Source organism: Panthera uncia (genome assembly GCF_023721935.1).
Source record: "Panthera uncia isolate 11264 chromosome B3 unlocalized genomic scaffold, Puncia_PCG_1.0 HiC_scaffold_1, whole genome shotgun sequence".
Lineage (NCBI taxonomy): Eukaryota > Metazoa > Chordata > Mammalia > Carnivora > Felidae > Panthera > Panthera uncia.
The window spans coordinates 130,328,898-130,349,427 of record NW_026057582.1 but is presented as its reverse complement, the minus strand read 5'-3'; the positions used below and the strand labels follow the sequence as shown (position 1 = coordinate 130,349,427).

The 20,530-nt window shown below is 41.8% G+C and overlaps 1 protein-coding gene across 10 annotated transcripts in view; it reads left to right on the top strand.

Annotated features, from left to right (window-relative positions):
- Nucleotides 1-20,530, top strand: part of MCTP2 (multiple C2 and transmembrane domain containing 2) — a 248,416-nt gene that overhangs the window by 165,666 nt on the left and 62,220 nt on the right. The window contains exon 18 of one of the 10 annotated variants that reach the window (XM_049614049.1): nt 3,624-13,897. The exons of the other annotated variants lie outside the window; for them this stretch is intronic. Coding sequence (XP_049470006.1) covers nt 3,624-3,674 — 51 coding nt within the window. The 3' untranslated portion in view covers nt 3,675-13,897. Of the gene's footprint in view, nt 1-3,623; nt 13,898-20,530 lie in introns of those variants that run through there. 10 annotated transcript variants of the gene reach the window in all.

Below are 20,530 nucleotides of genomic sequence, written 5' to 3'. Positions count from 1 at the left end.
AGCAAGTGTACCAGCCCCACAAGAAGCTTTTTCTTTGCCATGGAGAACATTCTGTTAGGTCTAATTAATTTTAGATTTTCATTGCTTCAAGATGTAGCAGGCCTCTCATGGCTGCGACCTTGACCTTTAATATACTTTTTCTTTGGTCTGAAGTTGCTGAAAATAATCGGCCGTAGTAAAAACATGAGTAAGAATGTTATTAATCCGTATCTGTCTTTGTCTTGGCATTTATTCATCTTCTTCCCTTTCTTACGTTCTCCTCGGCTGGGGGCTTCATGCGTTGGCTTCCTCTTCAGCCTCCCCCCCCCCCCTTCACTCCCCACCTGAATTCTCTTCAAAAACTTTCCACGGAATGTTCTCTTGTGATTCTGGGCAAAAGAGGAAAGTCAACACAATTGGTGGCTTCTTCCAGTCAGCACCCCAGCCAGCCCCTGTGAGGAGGAGAGGATTTCCTCCTTCTTGAGCTTGATTTCTGGCAGTGTGATTTTTAGAAAAACAGAGCTCCATTGCACTGGCTCATGGAGGGGTGTGACAGAAATGATTAATGGGCTGCCGGCCTGATCTGAGGAAAGATTAGAACAAATGAATAGAAATAGGTTGTCCGCTGGGGGGGGGGGGGGGACTTCTAAACAGGAAGGGAGCTTTGGCAGTGGAGCTCCCTGTGCCCCGTCCGGTGTGAGGGTCGTCCCTGCGGCCACCGCACCGGGGAGCACACTGCCAGGCTGGCAGCCGCAGGCAGCCACATCATCTTTTCAAGGCCCTGTGGCCCACAAAACGGAAGGTAAAGGGGGCTCTCTTCTTGCTGGCTCGCCACAATGTGACTTCGCAAGAACACCTGGGTTTGGAAGACGCTGGGAGTCTCCATTGTCGGTGTGTGGCAGGGGACATTTGCCACTGGGCATCCGCGAAACCGTGCAGTCATTTAGGAACGATGCGCATGCACCTTTTCTCTGAAGGGCCGGGAACGGAGGGTGCTGCCTTAAAAGCAGGCAGTCTTCAGTTTTAATTTGAAATTCTGTGTTGGAATGTTCATCCCAGGCTTGCTTGGGCCAGCCGTGGCGGATGTCAGCGATACGACAGATCCGGAGAGGTGGTATTTCCCCTCCCTAAGCCGATGAAGTGTAATCTTATTAGAGAATGAGAGAATGTCTCGGCCGGCCCTACCGTCATGGTCATTCCAAGACTATTTCTGCTCCTAAGGCAAGAGCCTGTAAAGACAATATTTTTAGGATAGAATTAAAAAAAAAAAAAAAAATATATATATATGTTAGTCTCCCTTACTATATTTTAAGATTATGGGCATCCAAGCCTTCATTTGGGGGGAAAATATTTCGTTTTTGTGGCTCTTGCCTACCTACTTAGGTTAGCCACCTGTAGAGTACGGATGGGCGATTTCAAGCTTAGGGGCCACCCTTGGCTGGGGTCCTGGGTCCTTGCCTCCGTGGACTGCGTTAAGGGTTGTCTTTCTGCAAAGTGTTGTATCCTCAGGTGACCTGGGCCAGAGAGAGAGGAAGGGGAGCCCGTAATGCCAAAGCCGCACTTCTTCTCTTATATCCATCGCTGCCTCCGGATGGAGAGCACCGGACTTGTCCCTGGTGGTGCACATTGCTTCCCTCCTGTGATCTACGCAGGACAGACCTGAACCGAGGTCACAGGCCAAGGTTTTACTAAACAATAGGATGGCGTTTGAAGGCCTTTCTGTATCCGAAACGAGGATGAGTGGTACCTGAGGGTTCGCTGCACAGGTGTGAAAGGAACCATTTTTGCTGAGCCAGTTCCTAGCGGGGCTTTTCCTTCCCCTAGAGGTCCAGGAAGTGACTCCAGCGTTGTAAGCTAAGGGCAGAACTCAAGGCATTTTTTTTTCTAACTTCTGTTCTGTCAGATGACGTAAAATAGCCTGTTGACATCACGTCAGAGTCTCTGTTTTCAGATGATACAGAGCATGGACATTGTAGGATCGTGTTCAGTGTATTCTGGCTATTAATATTAAGACTCTGTGAAAGCAGGGGTACCTGGGGGGCTCAGTCGGTTAAGCGTCCCACTTCAGCTCAGGTCATGATCTCAGGGTTTGTGGGTTCGAGCCCCGCATCCGGCGCTGTGCTGACAGCTCAGAGCCTGGAGCCTGCTTCAGATTCTGTGTCTGCCTCTCCCTCTCTGCCCCTCCCCGGCTCGTACTCTGTCTCTCAAAAATGAACATTAAAAAATTTTTTTAAGACTTTGTGAAAGCAACGCATGCATTTTCTAAAGGTTCCTATGGGTGTGTATATGGATATATCATATCTTGTTGAAAGCAGGGTTAAAGACAAGCAGCCTATCAAGCTACAAGTCCGCATGGTGTCTGGTCACAAGTGGGTAGACAAACATTGAAGGATTTATCTTATTAGACTGTCCAGGCGTAAACCTCTCCACCATGGGATTAATCCCCTGTCTACTTACATGGGTGGCCGTCTTCTCAATACTCCGAGAGGAAAGTTGTCTTTAATTCGCTGACGCCTGCCAAGCAAATGCGACTATATAATGTTTAATTCATTGTTATCATCAGAAATTAAATTGGGGTTTTTTCAGAGCAGACCATTCCACACCATGCGTCTGCAGGCTCAGTTTTCTTTATTTGCTAGAATGACTGTGGAAAATCTTGCTCATTATGTCTTTTGAGTCTTTCTCTTTCTTCCAGGTTTTCTAGATGTGTTACTGCATTGCGTTTCCTGAGCTTTACTTGTTATCAATTAAATATCCGTTTATTTGCTTTTCTTCTGCTCAGAACGTCATATTCTCAGCTTTTTCCAATTGCAAAACAAATTCATATGAGATGTCAGCTATTGACAGGGGTCAAAGGTAACTAAAAATCATGCCTCGAAGAAGCACATCTGTGTGTTTCCCTATGACTGGATTTGTAATTACATGTGGTATTTCATAGACCTGCGTGTGGTCATTCTCAGACATAGACTTTGACCTCTCGGGGTCTTTAATAGCTCATGTTTCAGAGCTTACTGTGTGTTAGGCACAGTCCGAAGCATCTTACAAGTGTTACCACTTAGAGGTCTCACCAATACCTGCTGATGTCGATATCGGTTATTACCTTCTTTATACGGATGACAAAAATGAGCCCAAAGAGGTAAAATAGAGTATCAGAACCCACAGGCTTTTAAGAAGCACGGGCTGGGATATTAACCCAAATCACCAGGCTATAGAGTCCATGTGTTTAACCATTGGGCTATACTACCTCTCACGGATGTTCAAGATGCAGTGATTATGGTCCTTGTATTTAGATAGATGATAATGACTGTAGGGACATCTATATCGGTCATTTCAGATATGTATTTAGATGTTATGAGTGGGTGTTAAGCCTTTTCCAAGATGCCTTGTGTGGGGAGGGAAGAAAACCCTCATCATTTGAGTGGGAATAATTCTCAGTCATGATCATCGTATTCACAAGAGATAGAGCCAGAATTAAAGAGGCACAAGGTGCAAATGTCTGTGCTATCTCCGGAGAACAGCCCAGACCCTGGGAATCATGTGTGTTAAGACATCCTTGGAATAGCTTGATAGTCTGGAAAATCTCAGTGCCTGGTTCCAGACTGAGCCCCATGTGGGAGACTGAGTTATTTTTACCCACTTTGTAGGGGAAGCTCTTGGATGATGGAGAAGGATTTTCAAGAGAGTGTGAAGGCTGAAAACCACTCCACGAAAGGGTCATGGATGGAATCTACACTTTTGCCAGATTCTTTTTGAGAATTGCAGGTTGTTCAAAATAAGGGATGGGTAGAGCCAAGCCCATTCATCTACGTATCTACATTAATGCATTCCTTCCACATGTCTTAAAACAGCAGCTATCAGAGAAATAGACCCATATTTCTAGTGTGTGGGGGCAGAGAATGGGTGCTCTATTGTGTATCCCTGTATTTCAGTACAAATATGTGATTTAAAGATAGTTACGATGAATTGAATTTGCTCTCAAAAGATAATTCTGCATTGTGATGTTTATATTGTGAAACCAACCATCCGTGTGGGGTTTTTGTTTGTTTGTTTTGTTTTTCTATTGGGAACTTGAATGTAACAAACCCCAATATTGTCTATAAGGAGACCTAAAGTTGCATTGGGGCCTAAGTGAATTATTTTATTTTCATATGACCAAAAAAAAAAAAAGAAAAAAAACCATTTACTTGACAGATGGCATCATCAGAAGATTATTTTAAATAACCGAGGCCTCCTAATGCTGTAAAAAAGGATTGCATTTTTTTTTTCATTTTTCCACTAGTGTTTCAGGCACACACCTATTGCATCAAGCAAGGGAGGCAAGTCTGTGGGGCATTGATGGATTCCTTATTTTATTAAATTTTTACTTGGACGTTTGATGTTAAAAAGCAATCTAAATCTACCATATATCAATGGGTCTCTTCATAAAGCTATGATTTTAACATCTGTGACTTTTTCCCTCAATTTTTTGAGTGTCAGAAAAATGAAGAATTTCTTCTTCAGGGTCGACAGGGCCTGCAAAATGATACATAATTTAAAGCATCAATCAACCTGCCCGGCCCCTCCCTGTAAGGTTAAAAAATACCATTCCCCACTTTCTTAGTGATGTCCCGTATTTAACATAGACAAATCCTTCACTTTTAGAGATCCTGGGATGTTGAGAAATATGAAATGATTTCACATTGAACTCAAAAACAACAGCAGCAGTAACAGAATGGACCCTTTCAACCCACACGCGCACATGTGCTTAAACATATGCACACACACATGCACACACACACACACACACACACACACACACACACACTAAGAAGCAAAGGTATTCGGGGAATACAAAGTTTCCCCAGGGAAGATTTTGTGAGAACGGTTTAGCTAGCATTTCATAGGAGATCCTGAGGATTGCTTCTGTCCATGATCTATTCTGTGGCCTGAAGAACGTTCAGATTGAATTTACTTGGCTACGCACAACCACTATCATGTGGAATTTTGTTTCAAATAGGGCTATTAAAATAGTGCTGGTCCATATCTTTTTGATGCTTCTGATATTTATGTGTTCACTGTGTCTAAAAGATTTACTTCTTCTTTAAGTTCTATCATCAATTTATTTACAACTAGATGCACCTGCATTTGATCAAACATTTGGTGGTGGTTTCATATCCACCAGAAGTCAGTTGTATGTGCAAAACAGACATTCCTGCGTGTTTGGTAGGTGTTCTTGCACTTACAGCCCAAGGTTAACAGTATTTCTCTAAAGCCGAAAAAAAATCCAGTTATAATAACCATTTTGTCTGGAGGAGAAGATATTTTTTGACATTTTAAATGTATATACATCCATACATATGCTCAAGATGTACATAAATATATTGTATAAAATGCTGAAGATATTTGACGGTTTATTGTTTTATTAACATTTATAAGATGATTTCCCAAATCTCCGTTTTCACAGAGGACTACATAGTATACCTTCAAAAATATTTTAAGGGTTTTTTTTTTTCCAGCACTTTTTCGTAAGAACAATCCATCAGTTGCCCATTGTGATTATAATTTTTACAACATAATTGTACCTTCTATTGACAACTTCTCAGGCATTAACTAATTATGCCATTTAATAAAATTATAGTAATTGCATTAAAAGATTATCTGTTGAAAATTTAAAAGGACACTCTTCACTATTCCTGCGTATTTTCATGTTTATATTTTCAACTCTACAATTGAATTGCACTTTCAGACAGAATCATAGCTATGCGGACTGAAATCATGTGGCATTTTGGAGCATCCCGATTTTGACTAGTAAGCGTTAGATCTAATTTTTTTTTTCAGATCTTCTTCTTCTTCTTCTTCTTCTTCTTTTTTTAATTCCTGGAAGAGCATACATGGCCAGTCTTCACATGGCCCCATTCGATAGCAAGTGAATGGTTAACTCTCACTTTTGTATTATAGGTCCAGGCTCTGTATGGGAATGCTTCCGTCGTTACCTACTGCTTCCCCTACACTTTCCATCGGGATGCGCTCAGACACACACATTTTCTGCCTTCTGTGATTTTTCAGGCTGGGGGCCATGATCTTTGGCAGATTCCAGTGAATTCAGGCTAGTTCTAGGTCTCTCTACTGTCCAGAGATACCCATACTGTTCATTTAAACTTGGTCCCGAGCGTAGGGTCTTAAATCTTTGCGAAAGAAAAGCCTCTAGAGACGATGTCACTCCTTGACCCAGCCAATGCCTTCTTCAGGCTTGCCCCCTTTCATTCCCTTCCTCGCTTTCCACAATCATTGCATGCATGTCCCGCGTCCCATGTACGGTTAGATATTGGGATACAAACATGAAACTGTCATGCTAAGTCCTTACTGGTCTCTTATCCAGCACCCCCCTCTCTTTCCCCATCTCCCTCCATTCATCCCTCTCTCTTCCTCTTTCTCATCCGTCTGCCCCTCCTTCCAGCTGCTCCCCAGCACCTCTCCCCATTTCTCTTGCCACCCGCCTGCTTCTCTCCCCTACCCTCTTACATCTGAAACCACAGAGGTGCCACACAATGATTAAAGCACTCCATAAGAAAAATCAAATTTGTCCTTTGGAGATCAACTTAGATAATATTCGTGAGGATAATTTAAAAGTATTAAATGGGCTACACATGTGGGTAGGGATTATTATCTGATATAACGATCGGTAGGCACGGTGTTGTTCTAACTCAGGCCTCTCTAAAGCAGGCGCACGCACACGCGTAGGGCACATAGTTGCTGCTTCCTTGCAAAGGATGTTATGTGAGGACTTGTGGAGGACCTGTTCCAGGACAGGGCAGAAGTGCAAATCATAGTGTTATATGCCATACAATTAGCGTTCAAGAGTCACCTCTTTTTAGCGCTGATTCACGTGCTTGGAACCACCAAATGCAAAGCATGTGGTTCTATCTTTAAAGCTATAGAGTACTAAAAAAAAAAAAAAAAAAACAAGCTATGAGCTGTGAGAATATTCTTCATGTTTGACCTAACCTAATTAATTCTTCACATCAAAGGTGAAGAAATTGTATTTCTATGCCCTAATAGTTCAGGTTAATGTCAAACACTAAAGGCACATTCAGTGTAACGTGGCTGTGTGATAGAAGGATCGTATTAGGACCCCGGGAGCTCCAGAACGAAAAAGGCCCTGTGTACCCGTTAGGTACACAGTAGGCTTCTAATGAGTGCTTCTTGGAAGGGTGCTAGAATCAGTGAAGACCATCTTTTACCAGATAATGCTTTCTTTTATTATTTATTTATTTTTAGTTAACGTTTATTTATTTTTGAGACAGAGACAGAGCATGAACGGGGGAGGGGCAGAGAGAGAGGGAGACATAGAATCGGAAGCAGGCTCCAGGCTCCGAGCCATCAGCCCAGAGCCCGACGCGGGGCTCGAACTCGCGGACCGCGAGATCGTGACCTGAGCTGACGTCGGACGCTTAACCGACTGAGCCACCCGGGCGCCCCGATAATGCTTTCTTTTTATTCTAACTTCTCCTCTGACTGTAACAGCCTAGGTCTCCATCAGAGGGTACAGTCCATAGACCGCCTTCATCATAACCTCGTTTAAGGTGCCTTTTCCTACCTTTTTCTCAAGGCTGCCTATCCAGAGTGGGTGCTAATCTACAGCAAAAGGGCCACAAGACAGCCAGCGGTAGGGGAATGAAAGGAACTAACAAGTCTCTAACCCGGGTCAATAGCCCCTGAATGTCCGGGGGATTTTATTTGTGATTCTTACAGAGATGAGTACTTCTCCATCTCTCCCTCTGTTTCTGTATGTGACGCCTGGATGATGCAAGCGTCTTGCACGACGCCAAAATGGAAAAGAATATCTAGAAATAGAAGCAGAGGAAGAAAGAGCACCAGAGTGTGTGAAAACAGTCCTAAGTGATTCCCTGCGTTGGTCTGGACCTGTTGAAGAGTGTTGCTCAGTCCTTGTATTTCTGGCTAATTTGATACAGTCTTTTTTTTTTTTTTTTTTTTTTTTTTTCTTTTGTGGTCCGAGCTTCGTCGTTTGTTTCTAAGCTGTCATTTTTATTAGTCTCTCTGGCTGATCTTTGGGGCTCCCCATCAGGTGGCGTGTGTTCTCTGTTGTCTGGCTGGGCTTGGCAAGCCGATGGCCCTTTTATTGCCGTGTGCAATGCGGGCATGCCTGCCTTAGCCTGTAGCCTGTAATTAGACCCACCACGGGTGACAGTTACAGGAGAGCCTGGTAATCATTCTAGCTGCCTGATCTGATGTTTATGGAGAGAAACCTTCTTTGTGGTCTGGTTAGGGTTTACTCTGCTATATTGTACTTTTGCCCTTTGATTTATGATTTAGGAAGGCGTGTTTGGCTACCTCTTTTCCTCCCTTGGTGTTGTGTCGTTGGCTTTTTAGATCACAGCTCATTTTTTGGCGATTTTCAGCGGCCGATATTCCAGCCTTCACGTTCACCAAAAAAGATGCAAAGACAATTAAAATCCAGTTCAATCTTTTATCATCTAAGCCATATTTCTGCACGGTGTTCATTGACTTCTAATGTCACTGGGATTTTTTTAGAGTTCGACGCCGTATCTTTTTCGTTGGCCCTTTACTTTTTTATTTCTGAGCAGGCTTTTAAAAATTTTTGCTTTAAGTCATTGAAGAGGCTTGATTCAAAATCAAAGAAGTGCTTCAACTTGTCAAAAAAAACAGGGAGTGGGGAGAAGAAAGAAATACACTTCTTAGCTCACTTGGTGTTGAAAACAAGACCCTCGTGGCTTCCGTTCGAACTCTGGAGAAGCATGGAGCTATAGAATGTTAAATCGGAGGACCTTTCACATTCGTCCGCATGAGAAGGAACTGAAGCCTTCGGGAAAGGGATTTTTCCCAAGGCCTCCTGGCTTGTGAGAACACAGGATGCTTAGCCCCTGTACCGCCTGTGTGATACGTGATGTGTGCTGTCATAAACTTTGCAGTTATGGTTTTAGCTCATGAGTATGAACTACATCTACACGGTAGCCGAGAATTATGTTATTGAAAATGAAAGCAGCCTTTTCCCCATGTCTTACATTTGAGAAATATTCTATAAGTCCACAGACCTGCTTCTCAGAAGGGTAATATGCCCCGGAGGAACAAAAATCTGTATCATTACTCTGTGTGCATCTGGGTAACCCGTTGCTTTCAGGTGACGGGGCTTTCTAATCCAGACTTTAGGGTGACAGTGACAAAGATAACATGATGATCGTGATGGTGGTGATAATCTGTGCTTTCGTGTGTTTTAAGTTTTGACCTCTGCTCTTAAAACCTGTTCTTTATTGGGCTACAGTAAAATGCGTAGTCTCACCTTTGTCTTTTGTTTAAAAGCAACAGAACACTAAGTATGAATTTGCTAATATATTTTTTTTCCTCTGGAAGAAGTCAGGCATGTGCAATTAAAAACTTTTTTGGAAGCTATTCGCTAGCAAAAACTGCCTTCCTTGGGAACCATTGAAGTCCTCACAATTTTTGTAAGGAAATTTCCATGGGCTAACTTTCCATCAGAAGTTGCAAAATTAGAAAATGTGATGTGTGTTTTGCTGTTAAAAAAAAAATGGCTGCCTGTGGCCACAGTCACCTACACCTCTTTCATAAATTTAATTTTGCATTTCATTGGTGATTTTTATGTATTTAGTAATGTGTATTTTTTCAGAAGATAGATAATCGATATCCCCAAAATTTGGTTCACCCCAATACGCACATACAGACACAAAAGAGAGGACAAGGAGGAAGAAGAAGAGAAGAAAGGAAAAGAAAAAAAAAAAAAGAATGGCAAATAGCCTATTGCTTGAGTTTACTTAAAGATAATCCTGCAGGTGGCGATAGAAACTCATAAATGATAAAAGTCCAAGGTAAATTTCTGTGGATTGCTTCTTGGGGATTTTAATTTCAGCAATTTATTTTTAATTTAATACAATCATCTACAAGCAGAAATCATTATGTGAGTGTAAGGAAAAAACTTGGAGTGTTGTATAATCTCTGAGTTTATAATCACTTACTCAGATATTCTATGGCGTTCATCTTTAGGCACAAGGGATGAGATCTGGAATATTGTCAAATTGGTATAGATTTCATAGGACAACCATTTAAAGCCCATTTTTTCCACTCTTAACTTTAGTTTTCTTAACCAAAATTTTATGCCTATGCCATTGGTCAGGTTTATAAAGTCCTTTGCTATTGAGTACGAAGTTGCTTAGGTGCAGTGCTTGCTTGCTGTGTGTGTGTGCATGCGTGCGTATGTGTGTATTTACGTGTGTGTACACAGACCTTCACATCAGAGTATTAAATCCGGTTTTTTCAGGAAGGCATTTTCTTCCTTAGCTAATTGTTCATGGTTAGTTTTAATCTGAGTAGGATCACGAATTGCTTGAAAGCTATTTTACCCGTGGATTAAAAACATAACATAAGCACTTTCTTTAAAACATTAGAAGAGGCATAGTGGATATGGTAACATTCTTTCCATTTATTTTCATGATTTCATTTTGGACCTTAGGCATTGTCAAAGTAAAGTGAAAGCATTCAGTCGATCTTTCTTCACTGCTTGTTAAGGTTTGAAAGTTCTTAAATTGCTTTTTGTGAGTATATATTTTCATTTGCCATTTTTTTCCCTTAGATTTGGGTTTGAAGATGCTAACTCTGAAACGATTTGCTTAAACATAAAGCTAATAAGCAGCTCTCCTTTTTTCTTGCAGTCTCGTTCAAAAATCCTTTGCAGTACACATTTCTTGATTCTAAGAAAATGTAATTATTTTGGTTCAAATGCTTTAGACTTTAGATCTTGAGTGTCTTGAACGGACAGCTGTGATGGTCTTGAGCAAATTATGTGAATTTTGGCCTTTGTCTCTCTTCTGAACATTTCACTAGGTCTTGTGATAAAGTTCAGAACAATAAGGTCTTGTATACCATAAGCTCGGATACAGAATTTCCTATAATGGAAGAGGGAGGAAAAGAAAAAAAAGAGCAGAAAAGAAACCTTCTAGCCTTCTTACATTCTGTTTCAATTGCTATCCCAATTACTCATGAGGGAGAAAAATGGAAAGTAAGTCAGACTCTCAGAAAACCTATTTTGCTGTCTTCCTATAAAGAATATTCAGTTCTCTGCTCTGTTAGCAGCTGACCAAAATCTAATCCATTAAAAAATATATCGCAGTAAGCAGTTCTTGAAAATGTTTATAATAAATGGTAAAAGCCAAGCTTCCACTGTGAGATTAGCTTGGAACAGGATGTGTTCATCAGGAAATAGGTTATTGCCTGACCAGTGTGCCCTGTCTCGTAACCCGCAGGACAGATGAAGATTTAAAAGCTTGCAGTGCGAGGAGTTTGTTTGATTTCCCCTCTTTGCTTTCTTTTGCATATTCCAGCGCGGCTAATCACACAGGGCATTTTCCTCCATGAATCCATTATGAAGTTCATCTTGTTGACAAAAAAACATCAGATGTTTTAGAGGTTGCCCCCCCCGCCCCCCTGCAGCCCATACTCATCGAATGACCTATGCATATTAACGCCACTCTTGTCTCCCCTTATCCGCGGTTTTGTTTTCCATGGTTTTAGTGGCTGGGTGTGAACCTTGGTCTAGGAGCAGATGATCTTCTCTGATGTTATGTCAGAAGGTCACCGTAGCCTAATACTCCGTCACCGCGCCCACGTCATTCACCGCCCTTCATCTCTCTGCATAGGCATTTTATTCTCTCACATCATCACAGGAAGAAGGGCATGTATAGTAAGATATTTTAAGGGAGAGAGAGAGAGAGAGCACATACACATAACTTTCGTTATAGGATGTTGTAATTGTTCTGTTTTGTTATCATCTGTCTCTGTTGTGAATCTCTTACCGTGCCTAAATTTACACATTAAGTTTTATCCCAGATACGTAGTATAGGAAGAACAGTATATAAAAGGGCTCGGTACTATTTGTGGTTTCAGACAATCCACTGGGGGTTCTTGGGAGGCACCCCCCGCAGGTAAAAAGGGCCTATTGTAATTCACTTTTACAGAACAGACTCTGTAGCTTTAAAAAATAATAAGAGAATCGTGAAAGACTCTTTTCCAGAAGTCTAGACTTACTCTCTCCCTCCCCCCCCCCCCCCACTCCGCCCATCTTAAAGATACAGGAAATAGAGCAGAGGATTAAGGTGATTTTCCTGCTTTTGCTTGATTGCAGTCCAGTCTCAGACCTAGTGGGCAGTGGTGCTCATGAATAATGCCTTCTCTGTGGATGATACCTATAGTAACACACACGGAGTGACTAAAAGATCAAATATGCTGGCTAAAAAGCCTTAGGGAAGCATTATGTGTCTGAGGTCTGATCTATTGTCTAGGAGGTCGGAGAGTGTTAATGCACTCTGCAAAGATTACACTCCCACTCTAATTGCTATGGCACTTCCTTAAAGGATTTAAACAGTCAGGAAAGGTGACGCTCCTTGTCAGTTTTTGTCTTCTGCCTGCAGTTGAAGTCTATCTGTCTTTCCACTGAGACCACAAGATCAAGTAACCTAGCCATCAGGAAAGGCGCAAACTCTGAATGAAGAGGGAAAGCAACGAGAGGGGTTATTTACAGCTCCATTATGACTTGCTCTTTAAATGCTTTGCATTCCATTTCTGGTGTTTACGTTGTGAAAATGACAGCATATCTGTGTGCCTGGGGGGTGGGGCTGAAAAGAGTCTAAGGCTTCACCTTGATTTTTGATCAGATTTGTTTTCATAATCTTTTCTCCATGCCGTGAGGCCCAGTGTGGCATCTTGGATTTGGGTTATTTCGGTTCAAGACCCGGAGGACAGTGGACTTAAGCGTTTCCTCTGTGCCGTCCCTCCCCAACACACACACACACACACACACACACACACACCCATGCTGAAATGTTTATCCTAAATTAGGCATTTACAAGACTGACCCACCCGGAGGACCTGATAACTTTGTCCAGACCATCACTGTAAATTTCAAATGTTGTGCAAACACGTTCTTAAAAAGCTCCCTTCTGCCTTAGAGAATGCTTCTGAAATCCTGCGTGTCCAGGAGCTGACAGAGTAATGTTATCAGACCCTGTATCCCTTACGTTGCTTGGATTATAACTCAGTATTTTCTAAATGCCGCTGCAAAGCTTCAAGGAAGGTTTTCCAGTTCTTCTATGACAGGAGTTTAGGAAATATTGGGGATCTGTATGTTTGAGCCAGAATATTGAATCCTTAAATTCATAGTGTGCATTGCTGCAGGAGTGGGGAGGACATGCTTGCCTTTCGCCCTGAGCGTTTTCTACCCGCTCTGCACGGTTGCATTGTTGCGAGGTAAGAATTCCTCTTAGATCAGTTCAAATCGCTAATATATGTGGCTTAGAGCCTGCAGTATAATATTTATGCAGCTTCCAAAAGAGACTTGGGAGGATTCCCTGTAATTCAAGATGGTAGTCTGAATGATGGGTGTAGGATTTTTTTTTTTTTTTTTAAGAAATCCTTGTTTGTCCTGTGGGATTTTCACACTTTTCGCCTGACGGCACTGTATTTTACTCATACTGTATAAAGCTGTCAGTGTGTTCGTTATATGTGAACACTCTGAGCAGATGACAAGAACAATGGCTGGAGGGGAAGAAACACATTTGAATCAACATCTTCAGAGCAGAATTGCTGTAGCGTCTCCTGTTCCTGCTCCTACGCGGACTGTCCCTCACACTTTGCCTTGTTGCACGTTCCCTCGCGCTGTTGGTAGATTACACCGAATGTTTCATCTGTATATAAAAATTAAAAATTCAAACAAAAATCTGGCCCACATAAGAACAGGCCCTTTGGGCATATGGTTCATTATGCAATATTCGTTTAATTACTAAAACACTTGGGATGGCTTTGCTGCCCTTACTTTCAACTTGCAAAGTTGGATCTCTTCTGTTGCACAGAAAATGTAGCACAGAATTCGGAAGGAGCAGAAAAAGGAAAAGCACTGGCCTAAAAGAAGGGAGAAAGAGCCTTTGAAGAAATTACTGGAATTCACCAAAAGGAAGTAGGATTCTCAGGATGAAGCCAGTGGAAATAAGGATTTTTCTCTCTCCCCCCCCCCCCGCCCCCCCACACCCACCTCTCTCTTTGGTCTCTTTCTCCCTCCCATTAGGCCAGTTTTACTGTGGTTAGTTTATATAAATGCAAACAGGGCAGGAACACAAGACTCAGGATTCAGGTTTCAAGTACATTCCCTCTGAGGGACTCAAGTGTCTCCATGAAGCTGGCTAAGTTTTATTGGTTCGAAGGGGAGTACTCTGAAAGTGTGCCTTTAATTGATTTTTCAGGGCAAACAGGTGGTGATGGTTTAGACGTGTCCTAGCCTCAGTGCCACTCCTAATTTGAGGCTGCACGTATAATAGCTTTATTAAAATATACAATCTCCTGGCTTTGCTTTTACCTGAACATCTGCCTCTTGGTCTTTAAAGGGCCTTTTAAAATATTTTCATTCTGTGCTTAAATGGATCACATCCTAGAAAGGCTGGAGGAAGTCTTTATTTTCTACTCATGGCATCAGACATTATTTTTGGTTTGAAATGAAAGGCGTTACAATGCAGGCAGCATCTTTAAATCGGATCGTTGTTGTTTTAGACATTTTTGTGGTTGTCATTGTTGTGGGCACATTTGTTTACGTGATGTGACAGTGATTTGAACATAAGAGGCCAAAAACTGAATTTGTCAATCCTGGGTTTTGATTTGAACTTTTATTTTTGGTGAGCAAAAGATTGAGTGAGCAGCTGTGTGTGAGTGTATATGAGTGTGTGTGTGTGTGTGTGTGTGTGTGTGTGTACGTACTTAAATACCCCATCTTGGGTTTCTTCCTGGTTTATAGTGATGTCTCAGTGTTGTAGGAAAGCTCTTCAGATTCCGCCTGATCGAAATAAACGTGGGATTCCTAAAAGCATGTTTAAGGAAAGGAGGATCCAAACCTTGGCCTCATGTTTGTTTTTAGAGGCAAGTATGTGTGGCCCGCATATAAGCAGTTCTCTTTTTGATGAAGCAAATAGATAGTTTATCCAAGTAATGGGAGACCATCTAAGGCATGCTCGATAGGATTCCTAAAGGAATTGCTCTTTGCTGTAAATAGCATCTCTCTGTCATCACTATCGGAGGGTTCCTGAAGGAAAGCACCTTAGTCTGGTTTAAGCACATTGAATATGTACAGAGCTATTGCAGACTTCATGTGAATGGGTTGCAAGCCTACTTCTTTTAGTGCCAGAAATAAAGCTACAAGCAGAGTAACTTAATACAGTGAACTGTTTTACTTGATCACTGCACTAATGCTAATTAGATACACTTGCTTTATTACCCAGAGCGATTTCTTCTGTATTCATTCTGATCTAATCTTTCTGTGAACATGAAGGAGTCAGTCGCAAGTGTGAAGTTTAAGCTTTCAGTCGCCACTGTGGCCTGATGTTCATGTGACCAAAGTCAGAGAACACTTTTCGAGAATGCTTTGTCCACGTGGAGTACAGTTCGAGCCCCAGTGGATTTCTACCACGGAGGGTGCCCACAGTGCCAACGGTTACACATCTGAAAGAAGTGAGATACTTATCTGTATTAATGGGATTTTTCCTTGACCCCTTCCAGATACCCAACTTTATGGGGAATAAATAAATGTGTGAGGATTTGTCCTCCCTTCCTTTAATCAGAGCAGAGAATTTGCCGATGGCTTTGAAAGATACATTTACTGAGATCAGACGTTCTGTGGCTCCATTACCAGTTTCTGCGAAAACGCGTGATGAGACATTTATTATCTGGTTGTAGACCTGAAATGATAATCCTTCCAGGAGGTAAAAGCTGATAGTTGGAGCCCATTAGTTGCTTTCTTTCATTTAGTTCCGAGCGTTTCTACTTTGTGAACTAGTTGTTCTGCCTTTATGCGTAATGTGGGACTTTTATTTTGTTTTATTTATTTATTTTGAGAGAGAGAGAGAATGAGCAGGGGAGGGGCAGAGAGAGAGGGAGAGAGAGAATCCCAAGCAGGCTCCGTGCCGTCAGTACAGAACTTGGCGAGGGGCTCGAGCTCACGAGCCCTGAGATCCTGACCTGAACTGAAATCAAGAGTTAGATGCTTAATTGACTGAGCCACCCAGGCACCTCAGATGGGGGCTTTTATTGGGCCATGGGCGATCGTTGGACTTGGTCCCATTTATATAATGTCACCAAGAAATGGAAAGTATACAGTGGCCAGTAGCCTGATACAAACATGAAAGTGATGGGATTTTAATAAACGCTTTGTACTTAAAGGAGGGAAAAGATCATGCGTTTAGTATTGAGCTTATGTAAATACAAGTTAGAAGCATTCTTTTCTGTTTTTAGAAAGTCGCAAGGTATGTTCAGAAGGGGAAAATAAGTTAACAAAACCTGCATGTCTGGAAGAATACAGTGTAAAAGTCTCTAGCCTATAGTTAATTTTAAGATTATATGGACTTATGTATAGACTTCTTCTAAAATCAGAATGGAATTAGCTATATCTGTAGAAACATCCGCATTTTCCTTTTACACAGAAAAGTGTTCTTGTGAAATCGGAAGTTTGAAAATTACATAAATTGTTTACTCCAGCTGTCACGGAAGATACTAAAAGTAGGAAACACCTAATTCAGGTGTCTTTCTGCAAAAGTACTGGAGAAGACTCCCCGCACAAAACCAGAACTAGCTGGCAGAGTTTTGTCCTTAAGGGATAAGGCAAGAGGCCCAGTTTGACTTTTTGCCCCCAGTGAACGGACCAGACGACTATGTCATGTAGAAACGGTCAAAGACAATGCCAAATGAACACCAGAAATGGCATATTTTGATGCTCCAGAGAACAAATGGTTAATGAGTCTTGATTTGGTAAACTTTTCCTCTCTCTGTATATGGCATGATGTAAAGGTGCAGGTAAGTAGGAACTTTTTACCAGAGGACAAGGGAGAAAAGTGAGGGTCGGGCCAGCGAAGGGCATTTCAGTTTGGAGCCCAAGCCAAGTTGACGTTTGCCAAAACCTTTCTTCCATGATGGGTGCCTCTGTTCCCTTTACCTCTTTCTAGGTGGAGGCTGGACCAGGAGGAACACATCCCTTTCTAGACCCTGGCTCCTGCCAAAAGTGTAGAATTCACTTTCTGGCCAGTCTACACAGCCCTTCCCAGCTTCCCTAGGGAAATCGTTTCCCATTATACCATTTGACTAGTTTTCTGTTGCTCGTCTAACAAATTCCCATACATGAAGTGGCATTAGACAGCACAGATTTATTATCTTACAGTTCTGGAGGACAAGAGTCTACCCCAGATCTCACTGGATCTAAAATCAAGATGTTAGAAGGGCTGTGTTCTATTCTGGTGGCTCTAAGGGAGAATCTATTTGCTTTCCTTTTCCAACTTATAGAGGCTGTCCAAGTTCCCTGGCTCATGATCCCCTCTCCATCTTCGCATTCTAGCAAAGGCACGTTGTTGAGTCCTCACATGGCGTCACTCTGACCTTGCTGTGCTCTCACATCTTTTCCTTTCTTCTTCTGTCTCTGCCCTCCACCTTGAAGGACTAACCCTCGTGATTACATTCGACTCCACCAGGTAATCCATGATGAACTCCCAATGTGAACGTTAGAGGATTAGCAGCCCTAACTCCATCTGTAACCTTAGTTTCCCCTTGAACTGTAACATATTCATTTTTCTGCCTACCCCAGCTAGGCTCTTCATCGCCCAATTGTGGCGTTTCGTTCATGTTGCATTCTGATAAATGAAGATTTATGAAACGCGCATTGGCCCCTTGCATAAGTTCATAGGAAGTAATTCAGTGAGGCGTTCATTTGGGAGGAGGGAAGAGGTCACGGACCGTGGACATTTCAGTCAAGAGTGCCTGGGAGAACTGCAATTACAAATATACCAAAGTCACATGTTATCGGCAACGTGGAAAGATTTCTGGTATTTGGTCAGCTCGGTGGGCTTCTCTCATGGCGGCTGGTATATGGAGGGCTTTATGCCTAGGAGGAAGCAGTGTGCCTGCTCACAGAGCGGATCTTGGGTGTGAGAACCCCAACAAGGAGAGGAATAGGTGGGGCTAGTTTCAGAGGCCAACTAAAAGGGGTGAGGAGACCAGGAATGAGTCCAAGGGTTGTCCAGGACTCAGAAATAATTCCTGGTGAGTGGAGGAGTATATAACTGGGCATCAAATGTATGGTGTTTCCCCATGCAACTCCCCACAGTTCATCCAAATCCAAACCATGTTTAAAGAACCTAAAACAGCCTGTGTGCTCTTTAAAACACCCCTGAGCATCCCAGACAGAGGTGATCTTGTTCTTTCTCCTGGGCTATTGCATTTCCTTCCTGAATTTTTTTCTTCGGTTTCTCACTGCATTACTCCGTTCCCATGAGTAAGAGCGCTTTGCTGCCAAAATTATCTAGTTGAATATCTGATCCTGGTTTTTTTGTGTGTGTGTGTTTCGTTTACAATCACATCTTCAACTTGTTACTGTGACCTGCGGGTCTTTCCACTAACTGACCCCCGATTAGCACTCCAACCTTCTCTCCAGTCTCGTTTCTCTATGATCCATCCCAATGAGTTGTCTTACCATCTTTAAAGATGTGAAGCCTTTATTGATTGATTGATTGATTTTTACCTCTGTTGTGTCTTTTGTTCGTGCTATCCTTCTCTTACTAAAGAGAAGGTTAGTTGAAACAAAGCACTGCCACTCTCTAGCATTGGGCAAACACAAAGAAATTACTTACTAAATAGCTTATCTTTGAGCCAGTGAATGGCCTGCGTGCTTTTCTAGAGAAATAATTAGTGACATTGAGACCAACCAACCCTATCTTCCAAGTGGCTTTCTTCATGCTTTTATTACTGTCCCTTGACTTGGGTTCAGTCATTCATCCGCTTTAAGAATCATGGCAGTGACGATGCCTCCTCCCTTCTGTCATTGCATTGAGTCCTTCCAACAATGCTTGGGGAAGATATTACTGTTCTCATTTTACAGATGAAAAAAAGGCTATGTAGCATTTCCACGAGCTGCGAGTATCCGCTGCGAGGATAGAACCACGATTTAGAGCCAATCAAAATGAATACGTCCTAAGCACCATTAAATACATGCTTCATGTTAAAAAATGTAATTGCCTCACCACTGTTGGAGATGACACAACAGGAAAGCGTGTAGCATAGTAGTTAAGGGCACTCAGCTCCACAGTCAAACTCACTACAAATCAAATTGTTAATAATTTTATTTTCTCATTTAAAATGTTCTTTTGATGACTATGCAATCGTATATAATGATGTGCTCTGCTATTTTTATTTACAACCATATGTGAATAAGATACCATGAGAAACTCTAATTTCAGTGTGTGTGTGTGTGTGTGTGTGTGTGTGTGTGTGTGTATGCATGCAGAGATAGTTTATACTGGTAGATGCTGGATGATGGAAACTGTCATTTTGTTCCTGTTTTCTTTCTTTTTTTTTTTTAAATAACAGCAAGTGCCCCGTACATACATAATAAACACTCCATGAAGGTTCGTTGAATGGATGTTTGAATTGATTAATCAGTTCCTCAGTTTTCATTGATTTGGAACCCATGGTATATTTGACTGCCTTGACTTTCTGGGCATTGATGTAGATGGAAATAAACCTCTAATCAGAACTTTCTCCTGCTCACCCTTTTCAAGCCACACACAAATGTTCACATGCTGGGGGGGGTGCGGGGTATTGCAGCGGGGGAATATTTGTAATTCATGTATCTGGAGTATCTCAGGTTCTGTTCTCTTGAACTTGTATAAAGCCATAGTTTAGATTCTGATTTAGGGCTTCCTGGTCTACCCTCCAGACCACTACAAGCAGCCTTGTGTTGTGACATCATCCAACTGCAGTGTTGGGTAACAAGTTGTTGAAATGCAAAGGATACAGTTAGACTTTTAATGCTCATCTTGACTGTAGTTTCAGTTCAATAAATCTTTGAGTATCTATTACATACAAGACACTGTCCTATGTTTTATGTAATTTATGCAAATTATATATGCTTCAGGATTTCAAAGAGTAAAACTTGAACAAAATGACCATGATGCCAGGCAAATGTATTTTGAACCAGTTATAAGGTATCATGAAACACCAAGTAACATAATGGCTTATCCCAGTCAGGGGAACCAATGAGAAAGAAAAAAATAAAATTAAATTAAAAAAAGAACATTCCTAGAGGCACTTAGACTGAGAGGCACTGAGAAATAAAACATAGGCAGTTTTTAAGAAAGGTAAATTTTTGTGTGCCTAGAATTTAGAAAATATGGTAGGAGAGAATCAGTAAAAACAATAGATGTACGTTTGGGCCATATTTGGATTTGATCCCCTTGGATCTCATATTAATAGTTGTAGACTCTGTCTCTAGAGAGCAGGCAGACACAAAAGGCTTTGAGCAGGAGTGCACCATGATGAGAACTAAGCTTTGGGTTATTACTTTGGCCTTGATGTGAAAAGTTAGGAAATAGAGAAAAGTATTATGATAATACATGCATTTGAAGTTTATTAGAGTAATCTGGGCCAGAGATTGTAAACTTGCAAACAACAGGGGCCATATTTGGTTCAGTGTGTGTGTGTGTGTGTGTGTGTGTGTGTGTGTGTG